This window comes from Ammospiza caudacuta, chromosome 7 (genome assembly GCF_027887145.1).
Source record: "Ammospiza caudacuta isolate bAmmCau1 chromosome 7, bAmmCau1.pri, whole genome shotgun sequence".
Taxonomy (NCBI): domain Eukaryota; kingdom Metazoa; phylum Chordata; class Aves; order Passeriformes; family Passerellidae; genus Ammospiza; species Ammospiza caudacuta.
The window spans coordinates 42,865,272-42,885,680 of NC_080599.1; the positions used below are offsets into that span (position 1 = coordinate 42,865,272).

Consider the following 20,409-nt stretch of genomic DNA (forward strand, 5'->3'; position numbering starts at 1 on the left):
AACAAAATAAATGACATGACAGTGAGAGGGATGAAAAACTGATAACAATTCAAGAGCTCCTGATACACAGATTCACCCTCAAAACATCATCCTGCAGGCTTTAGCCATGAGTAACCTATGTCCAATGGCAGAAGTTCTGCTATTATGCCTATTTGCACAATTGCGCTTATTAGCTTTAAGAGTTCACTAAAATTTTGAAATGTGGAGAGTGGAAATGATTTAGAATTTAGTTTCAGATACAAACTTGTCCTTTGTCTGTCATCAGCCACTGTGTTTATAGAGTTGTCTTGTCTAAACATTACAAAATTCTTCATTCCCCTGCTGCTCTGTGTGAAGCCCCTTCAAATATTACAGGGCAATGACTGCAGAGCTGCAAATAAGGCTGTAGGTGCACTATCCCCTCCTTCCTGCACCTGCTCACACACCTGTAGGTCCCCTTTTCCTTTCCCCAGCTCTCAGACAGGCAGGCAGCAAACCTGGTTCAGCTGAAAGCTGCCACAAGAACTCAGGTTTATTTTGGCAGAGCAGCTCCTGAGGCAGCTCAGCCTGCAGCTCCACAAACACAGACGTGCTCAGAGGCAGAGCATGCTCACTGAGGGGCCCTCACAGCAGCAGCAGCAGCCTTGGCTCATGGCAGATTGCAGCCAGCCTGTAAACCACTGCAGAGCTGTGCAAACACCACCAGACAAAACTAACAGCATTAAGAATGGTAGCAGTCCATTCCAAGAGACACTGTAACCTGCATAACACAAGCTACAGGATTCTCCAAGTGACTGCATCAGTATCTGCCTCTGAAAATGGGATTCAGTTTTGGTTACAGACTCCCAAGTAACTAAAAATATAATGTTCATTATGTAAATTCACCCTTCAAACAAAAACACAAGAACAACCACATGACAAACAACCCACCCTCCACAAGAAACATCATTTCCCCTCTAAAATCATCTAGCGCCTACTACACCTTTTTATGACTTCATATGCTAAAAAAGCATCTCTTAATTTAGTCATTAAATGGGCCAGCCACCAGAGATCTTTTTCATACATCTACAAGAGCATCAACAAAAAAAACTTTTACATTGTTTGTGGAGTAACAAATTAAACCTTTCAAAGTAAAGGAAAGAGCAGTTGCAAATTCAGTTTCTACCATTGATAGAGAAACCATTTTAGACAAATTTAAAGATTTTTTTAGATCAATTTAACAAAGTTAAATTAAATTCAGATACTTTAACTTACTTTTCACCTTTGGTTTTGGTTTTCCTTCTTTCACTTTTCCTCCTGTGATAGCAGCAAGCTCTGCCTCAAGGTCCCCATCATCCTCACCTTCCTCTGCAGCCAGCAGCATCTCTTCAGGATTGAAATCCACAAACAGCCCCAGCTGGAGCCAAGGGAAAATAACAGTACAGAATAATAAAATACCCTACTTAGAACAAAGATAAACCCAAAAACATTACACTGCATGGATTATTTAGACATTTTCACCATTCTGAATCCTGATCATTTTTTTACAGTCCACTATCACACCACCTGTATTACCACGACAATGCATACAGGCACCCATAACTGGTGTAAGGTACATAAATCTTAACATCCCACAAGTATCCCTTTAAAACTCCACACAAACCGTTTCTTAAAATCAATCCTGTTTAACAGTCTGACATACCAAGGTAGAGTAAAATGCTTGTTTTACTGAGCCTCATGGAGCAGATAGCATCAGGGAAGTTCAGGGCAGTGCCTCCATAACAGCTAAGCTAAAAAACATTCACTCATGGCTCACACACAACAGGTCTGACATGTGCACACTGCACAGACTTCACCCTTATCTCTTGAAGAAGCTACATTTATAAACACAGAACTGTTCTGTCTTCTTCTCACATCAGTTTTTAAATCTCAGAAACAAACACAGCCATTAAAACCCAGCAAAGCCCACACTGCAATGGAGAAAACCATCAGAACTGGCTGGCACAGATCATCAGCTGAGAGATAACATCTCAGGGAACAGCATTAATAACAGTAATCAGGATATGGCAGTAGGGGTTAGCACTCTCTTGTGGCAAAACATTCCAAAGTACAGCAAAGGAATCTCTGTCTTAGTCCAAAAGGTTATTATTTTAAAATACCATTTCATCACTGTTTTTGTGTTTCTGGTTAAGATGCTAACTGCCCCAGGAAAATAAAATTATCTTAAGTATGCTAAGATTTTTTATGAACATGAATGAACAGAATTAGATTCATCCTATGAAGAAGGTGAGGCTTTCCTCAGACTTTTCCAAAGCACAAGCCCTTACTGATCCCCTCATGGCCAAGGAGGCAGCACTTCAGCTTCTCTCCAGCACAGCAAAAAACATCAGCTGTCATTATTCTGAGGGTCAGCAATCTCCCTCTGTCCTGAGGATCTGAAGTGCTGCAAGAAGCTGCCTGTCAGTTTATAAATTAATGTGAGTAATAGTTGTTTTTTTTAAACCCAGCAGGAATCAAAGTGCTGGTGGCTACTGCCCTGAAAGATTCTGTGCCCCTCTCTGGACCATTTTATAATCCCAAGGGAGAATGTGAAACACCAAGCTGAGAAACACTGGTTCCAAGGACCAGCAACAGCACTCAAAATCAGCAGCAGTTTATTTCCTAGCCCTGCTCCTGCCCTTGGCATTCCATAAGGCACTGGGCAGATCAGTCAGCCACCCTCTGCCTTATCCATCTCCCAGCTGTACAACAAAACTAAAGTACTTGCACACTTGGCTAGAACAGAAAGAAGGTGAGGACAAGCCTTAAACAGGAAATATTTACAATGGTGATGTAGAGATTCAGGTTCTATGGAAGACACACAGGCCTTTCATCAATGTGCAGAACAGATGAGGAGCACACAGGACCTGTTCATTACCACGCTGCAAGGGTGGACAGCGAAGCAATTGCAGCAAGCACAGAAGTCAAGAACACAACTCAGCAGTTCCAGCTCCAAGTCCCAACCCATTCAAAAAGGAACATTTCCAATGAAATTAGCAGTACTGAAGCAATGTTTAATAAAACAGAAAAAATAAGTTATGGAAAGCTTGCAGTTGATACACTACACAACAAAAAAACATTTTAAATTGAATTAATTTGAAAGCGAACAAGCCATTTGCTTCAAGAAACACTTATCTATGATGTAAGACAGGCTGAATAATTAACTGTATTGAATTAGGAATTAGTAAAAGATGTTAATCAGATCCTTGAATTACTCTGTCTTTTCAGAGTGAGGTTTCTTTTTTTTTCCTCAGAAGGAGGAAAATTATTTTCACCTTTTATCTTCTCCCCTGCTCAGACAAACTAAGTCATACACTGTCTGTCTCCCAGAGAAATGCAAACTTTCACACCGGAGCCATGGTGACATTATGGATCACTAACTACAGCATTCTGCCTCCAGTATGAGAACACTGGTTCATAAGAAATCACCAAAGAGAACATCTTAGCTATTTCCTCTGTTCTAATAGCCTGTTACAATCCCTTTTCACATTCCTCTACTTTCTTACCAGTTATTCCACCTGTTACTTCCCTCTATTCTTCAAAGGTTTCTGAAATTCCATTCTCATTCTAACATATTAATTAACTCTAACTACACTATTTTCCCCTCAGTTTTCTACCCAGAATTTTGCCTTGACTGTATTTCTAATTTGACACTGTCACCTGACTTGCTACACCCGCCAACCATGACTAATTATTGTTTCTCTCCACAAGACTTCTGAAACTCCATCCAAAGGTACATAAGTATGGAAAAAAACCCTCAACACACAGACACAGCTAAACTCACTTTTATCTACAGGAAAGGGGCACATCAGTCTATCTGTTACATGAAAATGACTATACAAAAGGAAATTAAAATTAACTGTCTCTTGTTTAGCATCTTAATATTCTCCCATATACGTCCCTTATTTTGTTACCTGATATTCTGCTATTATTTCTGTTTTCTTAGAGATAATATAAGAAAAGCCTCCACAGAGTCACTGAAGTTATTATTAAATCTCAACATAGCTAGGCTAAGAAAATACTGTAAGCATGAGTCATGAGGTCTCATGCAAAGATTACAGCATTACAACACTGTGCCTTCCCTGCAAGACCTCCACAGCTGCCTATCAGATATTTACTCGAAGAAGAAGGCATTAAAGAAGGAAGGAAAACAGGCACCACACAATCTAATTTTCCCCATGATCCTGCAATGCTATTACCACATGGGAGACTCTGCAGGAAAACAGCAGCGAGAGGTCTGAGCGAGACCATCCCGAGGAGCAGAGGGAGTGGGAGGTTTCCCTGCCTGCTCTGCCACCACATCTCCCTGGCCCTTCGCCCTCCTTACCTGCTTTGCAACTGCAGCTCCCTGGCCCTTTGCCTGAGGGCTCTTTTTAGGTCTTCTGCCAAGCATGTTGGTTCATGAATTTCAGAGGGCTGTGTCTCTGTAGGACTGAGAGCACACGGAACTTAAAGTCAGCGCCTGCCCGTGCCAAGGCAAAGCCCACCGGACGGAGGTGGGCGGCGCGACCCCGCCGCTTCCCCGGCTCTCCCTCAGAGCGCTCCCCGCCGTGAGGGCAGCGGGGGCAGCGCCGCGGGACGCGCTCCGCGGGCCCAGGGAGCCCGGCCCGGCCGCGCCCGCGCTCCTCCCGGGCGGCTCGGCAGGACCCGGCGGGCAGGGCCGGCTGCGGGCGCTCCCCGGCCGGAGCAGGGAGGGACCGCGGGGGCGATGGGCCGGGAGCTGCGAGAAAAACCGCGGAGAGACCGCCCGGAGAGAGCCCGGCCCCGGCTCACCTCGGCTCCCGCCCGTGCGGCCGCAGCTCCGGCCGGCGCGCTCAGGGTGGGCCCGCCCGCGGCGGCTGCGCGGCTGCGCGGAGGGGCGGGCCCGGAGCGAGCCACGGCCCCGGCTCTGGCCGAGCTGGCCCCGCACACAGCCCCGGCACCGGGGCGGCTGCTGAGGGTCAGCCCTGCTTTGGGATCGGTCAGACAAAGGAGTTGGGTATTCAAATGGCACCATTCGTGTTCGAGGTATTGTTACAGATTCCTCCATTCCAACAGCGAGCCTGCCTTGCAAAGTGGGAGTTCCGTTTAATTATGTTGGATTGCAACCTGGAAGTTCCTTTTAATTATGTTAGTAAGGAAAAATTTAAGCCCGTTTCAGCAATGCCTTTCATTGGATGTAAGTCACTGAGGAAAATCTACAGAATGCCAAAGACACCATGAGCCTTAAAAAAAAGTGATGCAAGTAATCTTCAAATAACCCATTCCAAGTTCATAGACCTCAGTTAAAAGCTACCAGCAATTAAAAATACTTCTACAAAGAAATAGTTTGAAATACTTAAAATGCTTTGAAATTAATTCTTTATTATTAAAAGAGTGCTTTCATACATCAAACAAATAAGCAAAGCCTTTTAAAAAAATACATTTCACTATTTCCATTTTATCAATAATTAAAAAACAAATAAAAATAGACGTTATTTAAAATATTTATACATATTAAAAGCAATAAAATCTTTTGCTTTATTCCTCCCTGAGTGCATACATGACATCATCCTGGCTGAGGTTCAGTCGCACCCGCATGTGCAGATATTTATTGCTGGCCTCCACCAGCAAGAGCCTGCAGGCACCAAGCCTTGAACAAATTGCCATGATTTCTGACACCGTGGGGCTCTGCAGGCCTTCCACCCTGCACAAAGCCACGTAGTGGTGGTAAATCTGTTGAGAAAAAGGACACAGGTTATGTTTACTGCCTGCTGTAGCTGAGTGACAAGGTGACACAGTGAGAAGCTGCCTTTCCCCCACATCCATGGAGGGGAGATAAAACAGCTCCAGCCTGTTGAGATGCTGTAATTCTCTATAAAAATGTTTAGAACTACATCTTTGTGTAAGTATTAACATATAGCTTCCACACTACTCATGACTACTCCAGAGTCTTCACAGCTCTGCTGGCACCCAGTATTTTATGGGTCTACTGAAAAAAACAAAGCTACCAGTGACATATCTGCCTCTATGAGGGAAAAACAGTGATGCACAACTTGGAATCGGCTTTCAGTTTTCCTCCTTGGACTGCTGCCTAGTAATTTCAGCTTCTCTTTGATTCTTCCTGTTATAAAGCATGTTAGGGTAGAAGCATGAGATGTTTTAACATGCAGGCCAAAAAAAAATAAAACCACCTTGTGATCCAGATCACTGGTGTCAGTAACAAAAAAGCCCCTTACCTGTTGAACTGTCGCCTCCTCAACTCCCGCCCTGTGAAACTCTGCCAAAATTGCTTTCAAGAAGATTTGTTCATGCAATGAAGCATTCCTGAGTCAAAAAACAAAACAGATAAAAATCCATCTGTGAAGCTCAGATCCCATGAAACATCAGGAGGAAGTCTGGAAGGGAAATCCTTGGAGCTACATATTTAAACACAGGCTGGGCAGTTTATGCCACAAGCGGCCATTGTATCATAGCCTGCAACTCTGGCATCATCATTTTTTTTGGTGAAAAACTAGTGCAGTGAAAGGGACACAAAAGCAAAGGAAATATTTTTACCTGATTGCATTGACATATGGTGAGGAGAACATTTCATCTATGGCTTCAGTGACGTGGGCCATCCTGACAATCTCTGGGGCTCTCTTCTGCCTGGCCAACTCGCAGATCTCTGTGGCCCTTCTGCAGATATCCAGGCACCGCCGCGCGTCCCCCGACAGCGCTGCCACCTGCAAGGGCATGTGACACGTGTGGGACAACATTTCCTAACAGCTGGGGACAGAGTTCAGCAACAATCAACAGACAAACCAACCCCAAACATCCTGAGCACCCAGTGGGAGAGCAGTGCATCCCTACACTCCCAGATCCTGAAAAACAAAGCTTACTGACCAAAACCAACAGAAGCAACTCTCCACATCTCCCACACCCCCACCCTGATCTGGTCGTCATAAATTCAAGGCAGAACTTTTTTCTGTAACACAAGTCAAAGGTTAAAAAAAATTAAAGGTTTCAGAAGTATCAGTTTAATTATCAGTGAAGACCTTTATCATAATCCAGGCTCGTGAAAAAGGAAAAAAAAAAAAAAGGGAGGTTTGCTATAACACCAAAAAACTCGGTTTTTCTACACTCATTAAAAATACCGATTTTAAGAGTACACTAATAATTTTAGAAGGTCTCAAAGAAATATCCAGGATAGTCAATTTACTGTTACAAGTGCCTGAAAATGCTTAGGTGTCTGAAATTTCTGAAACTGAATACTTGTTAAAACCCCAATTGTGCTTTACAGTTTTAATAAAGCTATGAACATTCAACACAACATATAGTACTGGCCTAGTTTTCCCAGCAGATGCTGGTAATATACAAAAGCCCTAGAACCCAGCTGGGGCCAAAAATAAGAAACCCTGTAGAAAATCTAATTGCAAGGTATGTTTCAGTATTTCTGAAGAAAACTCATAGTAGAAAAACACTGCAATTATTCCTCTGCAAACCCTCACTATTATTCTTACAGAGAGGTGGTTCCTTCACAACAAAACACAGGCTTGTATTTACTTCTGACATGTTTATGAGCACTTTTTTAATCCTACAATGAGGTAGGTTGTTTTGACATAATTTTAATAGATTACTTTAATATAGAGCTGCTAATTTAAGACATTAGCAGTGCACGTATCTCGATTTGAGAAGCCACTGATCCCCAATGCATTACTTACATTTTGTACAACTGAATATTAAGACTTGCAAACAAGAACAAGTATTATTTATTATGACAGGGCACTGAATAACTTGAGAAATAAAATTTATAAGGCTATTTCCACTGCCACTGGCATGTTATCTTTTTCAGGATTCTCCAATGACTCACATTATGCTAAACAGTGGAGACAGTTGACATCTTATCATCACGACTCTTGTCATGCCTTCAGCTCCTGGAATATCTGCTGCCTTCTCAGAGTAGGTGGAAAAAGCAAGGACACTGCTCTAGAAATGCCTTCTGAGAAAATACCCTGGATAATGTATGACCTAACTGTGCCCCAATACTTGCCTCCAATACAGGACACAAGCACAGAACCAGGTCCAACAGCTGTGACCAAAGTCTCCCTGCTGTCCCCACACCTTGCACCCAGTGCAACATGAAGGACATTTATCTGCTCTGGACTCACCTTTCTGGACACCAGCTGGACTGCATCCTCTTCAAATGCCTTCACTCCCTTCAGTCTGGATGAAACAATTTGCTGTAACTGTTTGTAGGTGTAGGGCTGAAAGGACATTCTGGTGAGGCCCTACAATAAATGACAACACAGTGAGAAGTGTTTGTGCGGCTGGAAAACTCTCAACTGCTGAAGCATGGCCTGTGTGGTTACTTTTACTTTTTCTGGTAGGGAAATTAGTTTTTCACATCCTTTCCTTCCCAGTGACATGCTTTAATCAATCACATTTGTGGAACAAATGTACAAATCCACAAAACTGTGGCTCAGTGAGGACCACTGGTTGGATCTCCCCACTGAAAGGCCTGAGGAGCAAGTGAAGCTGCTATCAGAATTCAGATTTCTCTTATAAAAGACTTTTAAACAAATGAGGGCTCCCCTATACAAAAATATCTGGATTACATCTGTCTACATGTTATTTCTTAATACAGTAACAGCAGCAGCTGTGGAAAAATATTAATGTCTCCTTTAGCTAATCTGTATATGTGTGTGTTGACTTCAAGTTAGCCATCAGCCAAGAATTAAAACCCTCTTCTGGCTCAAGCCAATAAGAGCAGCCCTCAGATGAGGACAATCCATGTTACAGATGGTGCTCTGCCTTTCATCCTACAGGAGACCTGAGGTTTGAATTTCTTATGCAAAACTTCTCTTATGACTGTATGGACTCAGCTGATCTGCAGTGGGTTTAGTGGGTGGGGGAAAGCAATTCACACCCTGTGGAGCTGCTTTTGAGTCATGGAAGGATAGAGGCACAGAGCACTGTTTTTGCAAATCACTTTTCAGAACCATGGTGAGGGGACCTAGGAAAACATTCAAAACAAGTGGAGAGTGCATCCAATTTTCTTTGTTGGATACCTTTATATAATCCACCAACTGATGATAGCAAACAGAGAAGTAAGTAGGTGCCTGGAATGAAAGAGGAAGGGAAACCAGAAGAGAATTCTCCTGAACTCCAGAGTAAGCAGCTTCACCATGAAGCACAGCATTTGATTATCCAGATCTTAGGCATCCACATATTTATTTCATTCTTACAAGAACATTATGTATCAGCATAATACCTGATTAGCAAACAGGCTCCTGAACTTAGATTTATATGTTCATTATCAGTCCTCAGGAGAGGGAATGATAAAAACCATTGTTCAGCTTCTGATATAACCAGTCCTACTTCTCTCCTGGATTGCTTTTGATTGCATCCAGTATTTAATCTGTTCTCCTTTGATGGCACAGCAAGAGAACTGCTAGAACATACCAGCCTGCTTGCTACTCTGTTCATCATGATTCTCTCTGGCAGGTCCATGGTGTTGGCAATGGCCAGGATGATCAGCTTGGAGTGCTTTTGGGTTGGCCAGTCAAATAAATTGTACATCACGTTCTGCTTCCGGGTCCACAGCAGATCAAGCTGCAGGGACAAAAAGATAAGAATCAGACTGGAAAAAGGAATGGCCTCTTATTTACAATGCATGATGGGGGTTTGAGAACAGCTCTGTACAGAAGATTCCTCAAGTGATTCTGAACAAGCTGTCTCTGTTGCCTTTCCTTTATCCATCTACTAACAGGACTGCATTTGCTGAATTAGGGCTCTAGTCCATTTTGGAAAAGCACAGTCCTAGTGGGTGCTTGAACAGTAAATGTTAAACAGCTGGAGTTTTGAAACAGTACTGTGATACTAATACATCTAACAGGATTCAAGGCCCCCCAAGTTACCTAACCTGAATTAGCTTACAGCAAAAATAAGAATGCATATGATTATTACTGAACATGGCACATTCAAGGTTTTTCAAAACTGGGTGTGACTTATTTCTCTGTGAGTTTTCCCACTGGAAAAGCAGCAGTTTATAAACAAAATACAATTGAATCCCCTGGTATTTAGAATTGACAAACAACTTATTCCATGTCTTGGAATAACAAAATATAAAAGCAATATGAAATCCAGGGCAGAGAACAACATGGCAACAGGATACTCAGCCTTTTTAGGAATCTGAATTTAAATAGGTAAGAGGAACTACTTGCATCTCCTCTCCCTAAGTCTATTCCTGTTACATCACATGTGATACACTCAAAGCATGCATAATTTTCCATCCACCAAAAACTCACTTCTTACAATCCTTGGAGGAAAGTAAACAAAGGATTCTCTGTCTCACCTCATCCACTATCAGCACTGTGGCCTTCCTCTTTGGTCCAGGGGTACTGAACAGCTTTGCCAGCAGTACTGCAGCATGGGTTGCTGTCACCTTCTGACCTGTCAAGAACTGCACAAGAATTGAACAAATATTGCAGGTTAATCACACCAAACCCCTGGAAATACAAACTTTCACTCCTTAACCATCAACACCAAGCACTTGGATTATTTTTTTCTAAGAGGGAGTAAAAAAACTGAGAAAGTAGCTCATAAAACACTCTGGTCTACCAAGAACTGCCCATAAATGAGAAGAGAAACAAAAAAATGCATAGCTAAAAAGAAAGGGCCACAGAATTCTCTTCAATCTGTCTTAGAATCACTAAGAAATCCTGAACCCACCCAGTCTAGAAGACTCTAAACCCAGCATATCTCTAGGGTATCTCTGAATACACACACCTACTGAAAACCTAAGTCAGCTGAGAAGAATAGCCTGACTTGAGTAATCTTGGACTGCTATTAAAATTCTAATGAATCATCAGTAGGATCTATAATTAAATTTATTCAACTGTGAACTAAAAAAATATCTGCAATACCTTTTGCAACTATGTGGCAGAACAAATCAGCTGACTGTATATTACCTCTTCCCTTGCAAGTCCAAAGATACCCAGAAATCAAAACATGCCATTTCAGATTTACTGCAGATGCTGAATCAATTGTTCATCATAGTGCAAAGTCCAGCAATAAAGCCAAATGGAGACTGCATTTGAAAACTATATTTCTTTTCTAAAATCTCTTCTAAATCTAAGATTTGATAATTACTAAACAAGCCAGAGCACAAGATTAATGTATAACATCTACTTGTTTCATATTTCCAATTCAGCCAGGACAGTCCAAATCAGTCACAGAAAGGAGCTGAATCCCAGAGAACCCTGATTCTGCAGCTCTGGAGCTGAGTATCCAATACACCACAGAGCTGAGTTGCTGTGGTGGAAATGGACTCTTACCCAGGTATTGAACCTTATCTCTTTCATCTGTCCAGGGCCTCCAGTCCCTGTTCCATCTCTAAACTTTCCTACAGCAGTGAGGTAACTGCAGAAGGGAAGCTCCAGAATTTGCTTCAGTCATGCACAGAAACATCAGCAAAGTGGATCAGGACCTGCAGCCATCAGGAGAGCAGCAGCAGCCCAGCTGTTACTAAGGGTTCTTTGACAGTAGCTGAGGCAGAAGGAATTGGAGAAGTCCGTGGTTTGTGTGACTTTGTACTCCCCTAAAGGAGATTTCACTGGGCTGCCTTAGAGTTCAGGACTAGCAGGGGGCAACAGATTGTATTTCCAAAGGCCAATTCTTTATTCATTTTCAGATTTGATGCTGAATGGGATAGGAACAAAGGATGGTAAAATACATTCACACTACCATGAAATAAGGTAATTGTCAGGAAGCCTCTCACCATGCTGAGGAAACACAGAGGCCTGGCCTCAGCAAATCCCTCAGCAAGACACTGTCTAAGCTGGTTTGAGGAAAGGATGCAAATATGCAAATTTAACTCCCAACTATGAGGACTGGGACACTAGGACACTAATGCATGCCACTCCCTGCTCAGAAAGATGATGTCAAACTTAAATAAATGGAGCAGAAGTTTATATTAAAATGGAACAGATGCTTCAGGAAACCATTTGGTTTCCAGGTCACTGGTTTAAAGCTAGCCTAGACTGAAAAAGCTTTTGAGCAGTTACTGTCTAATGCCTACTGGGTGATCTTAATCCAGTCCTCAGAAGATTAATTCCCACCCATACAACACAAGCACAGTCAGTAGTCCCAGATGGATACTGCAGAGTGGTTTGTAATGGATATCAGAAATACACTTTGTTGACAGAGATGGCCCCTCTTTAGCTGAATTACTATTATGACTGACCAATTAACCATGAAGACTCCCTTAGTAATTATTCCACTGCTACACTGACTTTCAGAGTTGTCACCTTAGCAGCTGTTCAAGCAGATGAGCAGAAAAAGTTACACCATAGGAAAATATAAAAAGCTGGTTTAGATACTTTTTAGATTAGTAGATGCAATAAACCAGGCTATTTCCCAGCCACTACCCTTATGCAGCAGAAAACAAAACAATTCAAGAAGATGGCTAAGGCCTTAATTATTTTCTAACTTGCTCTAAGATAAAAGCACACAGTCTCTTGGAGGGACTGGGAAGTACTGATAAGTGCCTTGAACACTGTAACATATCAAGGATGTGATGAGAAAGTGTAAGATCTCTTCTTTCAAACCCAGGAACCACTGAAAACACTTTCCTTACCTCTAATACCTGCACATAGGCTTGGTGAGGGTCTGTCAGCTTCATGCCATTGATCTCCACAAACTGGAATGGGGGCAGCTCCTCATTTTCTGCAGCTTGCTGAAGACACCGAATTACTTCATGAACAGTGGCAGTTTTACCTGTTCCAGGCACTCCAGAAATGTACATGCACCTACAAAAGGGGAGCAGCCTGAGCAAAATGGTAACAACTCCTGGGATTAATGAGCTGGAATTCCTGACCCCTGACACCAGTCTTGAATACTGACTCTTCAGGCAACTGCCTACATCTTTATTTACAATCTGAGACACATAACACAAAGTGTCTCAGACTGTAAATAACATAACACAATCCTCATTGGAGGATCATGAGGATTCTTATTAGTACTGAAGTAATTAACAACCTAAAACATTTTATAAATGTAATTTACCTTATTTTTTAAAAAAATAAATAAATTTCCAGACTTCTAAAACTGACCAGTTATGATTTGGTTGTTAATTTGAATCTGTAGAATGAAGAAGCCCACATTATTTCTACATACAACACTGCTTAAGGAAGAAAAATATCAGGAAAATTGAATGAGAAACTTGAAATGATTATAACTTTTTAAATATAAGTAATAAATGTAAAGTAAAAATATATATAATCTGACTGCTGTTATGCCATAAACAAATGTGATCTTTGTCACAGTCTTGCCAAACTCACCCTCCTGTGCCATCAATAAGTTTGCTTTCCACAAAGTTATAAATATCTTGGAATTCTTCCTCACGACAAGGCAGAGATTCTGGGATAGCAGAAACATGCAGCCTTTGAATTAAAAAAGAAAATTAAAATTGCTGTTCTCTCTGAAGAACTGATGCAAACAAACAGGCAGATGCTCACCTTCCTCCCATGTGGAGTTTTCCAAATCTCTCTTACATACTTTTAAGTCTGAGCACAATGTCAAGTATCCCAAAAGAAACAGCCTTGTCTCTCTCTATGTGCTCTTAATTTATGCAGCAATAAAGACCCATCTGTTTTAAGTCACTAACTATTTGTAAGTCAGTGCAAAGGTAGGCTAAAACACAGTGCAAAGGTAGGATAAAAGAGGAGAGACTATTTATAGCAAACAGAACTAAAATCCAGTTTGAAAGATAGTTAGTCCTGAATGCCTTTTCTTTTCCACTGTGAAGATCTACAGTAATACCAGTAAAGCTCTTTCACACGCCAAGAAGAGACAAATATTGCACCTTTGCAATCTACAGCTAATCAGAGAGGATCTTTCTTTTTCTAATGTTGCACAGAATAAAGATACCTAATTCTGAAGAACTTACTATGGAAAGTTAGTTACTGGTTAAAATAACTTGAAATTGCTAAAGTAGTATTGTAAATACTACCATTATTTGTACATCTAATATTGTACTGTAAATTATAAAATACTCTTCTTGGATCAGAACACCATGCATTTTTACCTATTTTATTCTAAATGGTAAAGATGACATTCCCATTTCAGCACAGCCTGCTCTGCACACCTGATGCAAAATAAAGATGGTTTTCCTGAGCACAGGTTACCTTAATCTGGCTTCTTCCAGGACACTGGCTGGTTCCTGGGCTGCCTGGACACGCCTGGGAATTTCTGGAGTTGCGTTCCGGGGTGTCCGGGGGGTCCTGGGTGTTCCCTGTAAAGGCTGCAAAGAGAATTTACAACCTCAAGCAAATTTTCTACAAACAGCAATTTCTGTTGGGAACAAATCATTGATGATTTAGCATTACTTATGCCAGAGCACAAGATGGACTGAGAAACAGGATTTACACAGGGAATTACCAAAAAAGCCTTATGGTGTTTTCTTCCTAAGAGAAAAAGGAAACTGCAAAGGGGGTGGTCACAATTACACTTTTTAACTGTCTGAAGAATTTTTGAGTTGTTAGTTCTTTTCTGAAGTGCTGCAGAACAGAATGATCTGGTTCTTAAGAAACAGCATCCAAGCCAGTACTGTTTAGGCTACAGTTTTCTGATCAATATTGTAACAATACTGACAACATGCAAATGGTTTATATATTTCCATAACCTACTCATATCAAAGATTAAATTAATCCAGATAATGCTTCACTAAAAACTAAGGGATTCAGATACTTTACTCTGGCACACAGGCATCAAGCATTCAAATAACTGGCACAGAAATAATAAAAATAGTTCTTTTGTGTGGAACCTTACAGTTTTCTTGGGTGTCTTTGCAGGAGTGTGAACTGCTGACTTCCTTGAAGATTTTGGGGTGCTGAATACTTTGCTAGATTTAGGTTTTTTTTCTGGTGTGCAGATCACATCATCATCATCACCATCATCATCCTCCTCTTCCTCACTACTTGAAGAGTAGGAACTATCAGAGCAAGATGAAAAATCCTCCTGGTCCAACATGCTATGAGAAAGAGAAATTATTTAAGGTTTAGAAAATACATACAAGTCTACCCATAACAGAGCAACATTTGTACACTTTCAGCTTTTTCTGGAGTTCTTGTAATCAGCAAGCCAAAACATTTTCTACTTCAGCTGCTAATTTTCCATGGTTTTTTAGCAGACTGGTTTAAAGGAAGTCAGTTTTCTGAAGAACACAATGAGTCAGCTTTATGTTTCTGAACACAAACCAGTTTTTACTCGAGCTGCAATTAAGCTGTGCTTCTGGAACCATCTGCATTTCAACATTAAGGCAGACAAGCTCTCAAGGCTTCAAGCTCTCAAGAGCAATCTGAGCAGGAGATCATGGCTGCAGGGTTTTTACCTGATCTGCTCTGCAATGAGAGCACTGGTTTTCTGTGCACATGTTCTGCGAGAACGAGGGGTCAGCACAGGCGTCTGGCTGCTCGGTTTCTGGTACCCAACTAAACTGCAAAGAAAGAAAACAAAGCTGGTTGTATTCCCTCTCTTTGCATCACACTTGCAAAGACACAGAGAAGGCCTTTCAAACTTCAGGCTCAATTGTTACCACTGTCCATCCAGCATGAATTCTTATTTGTTATTTACAGATTGGCTATGGCATGGATGCTGGCAGCACAATTTCCCCCCTCCTGCACTGTGTCTTCAATACACCTTTGCAAAGGAAAACAAAATATTTGCTGTATTTTACACTGCCAAACTGAAGGGACAGTACAGCTGTAGTTTTATTTTGTTGAGAGGTGAGGTTTTTTACCTATTTTTTTAAGAGAAAGATAAGAAAATATTATTTCCTTCGGGCATCTTTTTGATTTGCCCTTTGGCAAATCAAATGTATTTTTTCTCTTTGTGTTTTGACATTTCTTGGTTGTCTTCTTGGGTCCTTCTTCAACCCTGCCACTGAAACATTTTACTGCTACTACAGAACTTCCCTACTAGTTCAAAGTACAAAATGAGATGAATTCCAGATGCTTTTATTATTTGTTGACTGTTCTTGGAAGTTTAAGATCTATAAATACCACTGAAACGCCACTACCTTATCAATGAAAGGTAAACATTTTTATGCTATATATAATTAGTGTCCAAAAAAAAAGGTGGAAATTCCACTATTGCATCCACATTTTTACTCTTGGAAAGAGGCAAAGGACTGGTTTCTGGCTTCTTGCAACATTTTGCACAAGAAAGTCTGTTCCCTTCTTCTCCTTCCCCACTTTATGCCATTTTTAAAGATTGTGTTCAGATATACTTGTATAGTTGTGCTTTTTGGGCTTTGATTTCTTTCCTATGTAAAAATTAGTATGGAAGTATACATACAATTCTCATGAAGTATACATACAAATGGAAGTATACACACAATTCTCATGAAGACTCTCCTGAGGCCAGTCAAACCACTTTCTACAGTCCAGCATCCCTGTCACAAGTCAGGCACATCTGAGCCTTGATTATGGAGTGCAGGGAAATGGATTTTCATCCATGTTGGTGGGTACAATCATCATGAGAACAACCATCAACATGGCATCAGTTTCCTTTCCTATCATCCTACCATTCCCATTTCCAACATCATCTCTCTGTTCTTAGAATCATGAACTGCTTTTCCATCTGGGAAGTCAAGTCGTCTTTGGATCTCCCTGACCATTCATTCACCTCCAGGTAACATTTCCTAATGCTTCATCACAGTGCACTTGTCACTGCTGAGGCTCTCTCCCTTCTCTCCTTGTTCTCAACAGGCAAAACATGGCACATGCACAGACTTCACCTACTTTTTTTCTCCAGAGGTTTTCCATAAAAGTGTTTTAAGAGAGCTTCATATGAGTAGCAATCCCATATAAAAACCATGATAAAAATGCTGTCACTCACGGTAACAGAATGTTGTCTTCCTCATCAAGATTCCTGTCTTTTTCACTGAAATCTTTGACTTTAGTGTAGGGGGACAATCTTGTGGTGTCACTGCACCTCTGACGGTGCTCTGCAGTCTCAGATGTTGGCTTGGACTTAGCACTGCTGCAGGGGATCTTTGGTGGTGAGCCTAAAATTTCACCTGTGAATTTCACTTTTCTTTTAGGGGCTGATGGTTCTAATGGTGCTATGGCATCACAGTCATCATCCAAAAGACCCAAAACTTCACATCCCAACAGCTTGGCTTTGGATCGTGTGGGACCTAGAAATGAAAAGCAAAATGAACTTTTGTCAGGCTTCAATCTGGCTGGGTTGGTTAACTTTCAGAAGACATGGTACAGCTGACTGTTGTTTAAATGAAAGCAAATGAACACTTCATTCCAGTAACAAGGAATTGGATCACTAGAAGGCACTTCCTCTAAATAATTACTAAACAAAAGGAAGACAAACAGATTTTTTTCAGTTTTCTAACTCACCTCCATCACAACTTTAGTCAGGTTCCATGTTGAAAATACTGCATGTTTACAGAATCAAACATGCTTATTCAACCAGCTCAACACAAACATTTAGTACACAATTAGTAGGAAGATTAAAGAAAGTGGGGCATTCTGAGATCAAGTGAGGCTGACTGGTAGCATTTCAGTCAACAAGCACTTTCATTTAGATTTATCAGATAGAAATAGAGCATTTGCAGCAGCAGTAGAGTGCTTGACAAGTGATGTGCCTACAAGGCTTGGGCTGATCCCAAAGGCTGAACAAGGCAGTTAAAAATATTGATGTTGAATGTTACAATAGTTTGAACTAGCCAAAAGGGAGAAGCACAAAGCATATACAGAACTACTGAATGGACAGAATATTGCCATATACATACTGTTTAACTCCAGCTTCTTCCTTGCTGTTGGGGTTTTGATGTCATCATTAGCCACCCTTTGGGAATGCCTCTCCTTAGCAAGGGAGGACTTGGAAGTGGAATGTCTGGATTCTATTTCCATATCAGCGTTTTTTGGTTTTGTGGCACTCTGAGCAACACTCTCTGTCTCTTTTTTCACAGGTGTAAGGATGTCTGAAGGAGTAAATGCTTTTGAAGAGTTTGTGATGACACCCCTTTTCTTGTTAGCTTCTTCCAGCTTAGAGAATGTGTCTGGGGACAAAACCTTAAAGCACTTCCCATCCCAAGACTGTCTGACATAGAAAGTTTGTTCCTTGTTTAATGTGATAATAGGCAGCTCCTCACCCAGATGTAGTGGCAATACCTGCAAAAACAGGAAATATCAAAACACACATACATTAATATTTACTGTTAACTTAGAATTCAGCTATTTTCTATTACTGCAACTCATGCAATCCTTAGTGTCTAATTTACACCACAAGGCTGTTGCTGTCTCTTTCTTCCCCCACTGTGCAGAAGGCTTGCAGTACATACCATGACAGTTTTAATAATGGTCTCTGCAGCTATATCGGTGTCATAGCCAAGCACTTGATCCAAAAACACCTCCTGGGCAGGAATCTCTCTTTTCAGCAGCCTCCGTTTGTTCTGAGGGATCTCCTCCAAGCGACAGAACCACTGCACCACTGCACGTTTGTGCTGGGCACCTGCAACAGGGACAGGGCCAGGGAACACCAGGACTTTATTGTGAACAGTGCCAGACTTCAGCTGAAATGCCAGCCAGGGTAGAAATCCTCCCTGGACACAGGTGAGAAAGCATCTGGTAGGAGACTGTAAGTCCCATTTTCTAAGCTAAATTAAAATGTCAGAGTTAAGAATTTTAAGGGTTAAAGTAACACCTGCACAGGGTCTCAATCACAGGAGTACCTGGAGACCAGCTGCAGACCAGCAGTTCCCTCTCACAAACAAAGAAGTTCCTTATTGGCACAGATGTGATCTCTCAAACCCTGACTAAAAGCAGTGACATAAAAGGAGAACTGAAAAATTCCAGGACGTTATTTGTAGTGCCATTGTACTTTCAGAAGCCTGAAACACTTTTTTCACTGGCTGACAAACCAGGGAATATTGCTGATGAAACAGCTTGTTTTTAAGGAAGTTTCATGGGTTTCATTCCATCATGAAAAGAATGTTCAGCTGTACTACAAAAAAGTGCATTGGTAAATAAATAAAATGGAATTATGTGTATTTATGTTTTTAAAAAGGTAAATTAGGTTAAAACCCCTCAAAGTATTACTATTACAGCACAAAAAAGAACAAAAGCTGCTCAAAAGAATCAGATATAGCCAATGAGTAGCTCCCAATTCAGACTCAGACAATTTTTGTATCACCCACCTCCCATGATTTCTCTTTTCATATCTATCTCTGTATAAACAAGCAGTTCTACAAGGGACAGAAGTAACAAGTCCCATTTATTCAGCCTTGTATTTAATGTTGAATTGCCTGATATCTAATGAGATGCAAATTTCAGGGCTGCAGTGCTCTTGCTCCATTTGGATTCTCCAATCTCTAAATAAAGCATGAGCTCAGACTGCCTTCCTCAAGGACCACTGTTTTTAAATTAGACAATTATGTAAAAAGACTGTAAAAATTACAATGTGCTTAAATTTCCATTTATGAATCAAATTTAACTGAAATTAGCCATCAGTCCCAAACATTTGGGGGAGCATGTGAATACAGATGCAATGATCACCAAAACTCGATTTTCTTAATAAATTAGGCCAGTGACATACTGTTAATGCTAACTACATCCCTATCAAAAAGGCAACTTTAAAACATTTTAAAATTTCTCACACAGAAAGTAAGTTTTTAGTTCTCTTACCATCTTCATATAAATGCATGAGCTGTGCCACATAAGGCTGATCTGCATTCATCCCTTCTACTAAAATAAAGTCACCAAGCTGTATACAGGCTTCTGTTTTGCTGCTTTCTGATGTAATAAGGATCCCCCTATTAAATGATAGACACAAGAAGATTAAGAGAATTTCACAGTCTTCATAATTCACATATCATTAAACCTGATGCCCTGTCAACTTTAGTTAGTTATGCCACTTCTTACAACTTAATTAGAAGCTGATTGGAAGCTTTCACTTTCATATGTTGTTCAATTAGTTAAAACTTATTCACAGATTTGGTTAAATGTTTTTTTATACACTATACAGTTTATCATTCAAGAGCTTAATGCTTTTGTTAAATACAGTGTCACAACAAAATGCTCAAAACCTTACTCATATTGTCACAGTTAACTTAAACGATGTCAGAAAGGTAAAGAAACATCTATTAAGTTTCCTTAGCAAAAGAGAAATAAATATTATTTACTTGTACTGGGAAGTCCTCAGCTTTCTGTCTGAAGTCAAGGGTTCTCCATACCAGGAGTAGATAAGTTTGCTTTGCTGCCTGGTGTTCATGATTCCCAAGGAAAAGCTAAAACAAATGAACAAATACTTTATGATTATTATTTAAAACAAAAAAAAAAGGAAACATGGGAAGATACATAGAATTGCTATCAATTTTTTCGGCGTATATTAAGAACGCTGGTTAACACAAAGAAACCCCCCTTCCCTAAAGCACCAAACACCCCTCTCAAGGGA

At 40.8% G+C, this 20,409-nt stretch overlaps 2 protein-coding genes across 3 annotated transcripts in view; both read right to left on the bottom strand.

The window, feature by feature from the left end:
- CC2D1B (coiled-coil and C2 domain containing 1B) overlaps nucleotides 1-4,801 on the bottom strand; it is a 28,273-nt gene extending 23,472 nt beyond the window's left edge. For both annotated transcript variants that reach the window (XR_009274918.1, XM_058808174.1), the window contains exons 1-3: nucleotides 4,771-4,801; nucleotides 4,325-4,429; nucleotides 1,234-1,375 (exon numbers count right to left, since the gene is read on the bottom strand). Coding sequence is in view for 1 of the 2 variants with exons in the window: in XM_058808174.1 (XP_058664157.1) it covers nucleotides 1,234-1,375; nucleotides 4,325-4,390 (208 nt within the window). In the remaining variant the exon portion in view is untranslated. The remainder of the gene's footprint in view (nucleotides 1-1,233; nucleotides 1,376-4,324; nucleotides 4,430-4,770) is intronic.
- A 587-nt stretch (nucleotides 4,802-5,388) lies between these two features.
- ORC1 (origin recognition complex subunit 1) lies at nucleotides 5,389-20,250 on the bottom strand. The gene is made up of 16 exons (XM_058808779.1): nucleotides 20,138-20,250; nucleotides 19,641-19,768; nucleotides 18,299-18,468; nucleotides 17,747-18,128; nucleotides 16,837-17,137; nucleotides 15,329-15,433; nucleotides 14,767-14,968; nucleotides 14,124-14,239; nucleotides 13,278-13,379; nucleotides 12,575-12,746; nucleotides 10,292-10,399; nucleotides 9,400-9,549; nucleotides 8,106-8,225; nucleotides 6,514-6,680; nucleotides 6,195-6,282; nucleotides 5,389-5,691 (listed from the first exon to the last, which is right to left on the bottom strand). Exons 1-16 carry the CDS (start codon nucleotides 20,224-20,226, stop codon nucleotides 5,497-5,499), a joined length of 2,595 nt encoding a protein of 864 aa, XP_058664762.1. The 5' UTR covers nucleotides 20,227-20,250; the 3' UTR covers nucleotides 5,389-5,496.
- Nucleotides 20,251-20,409: the final 159 nt, after the last annotated feature.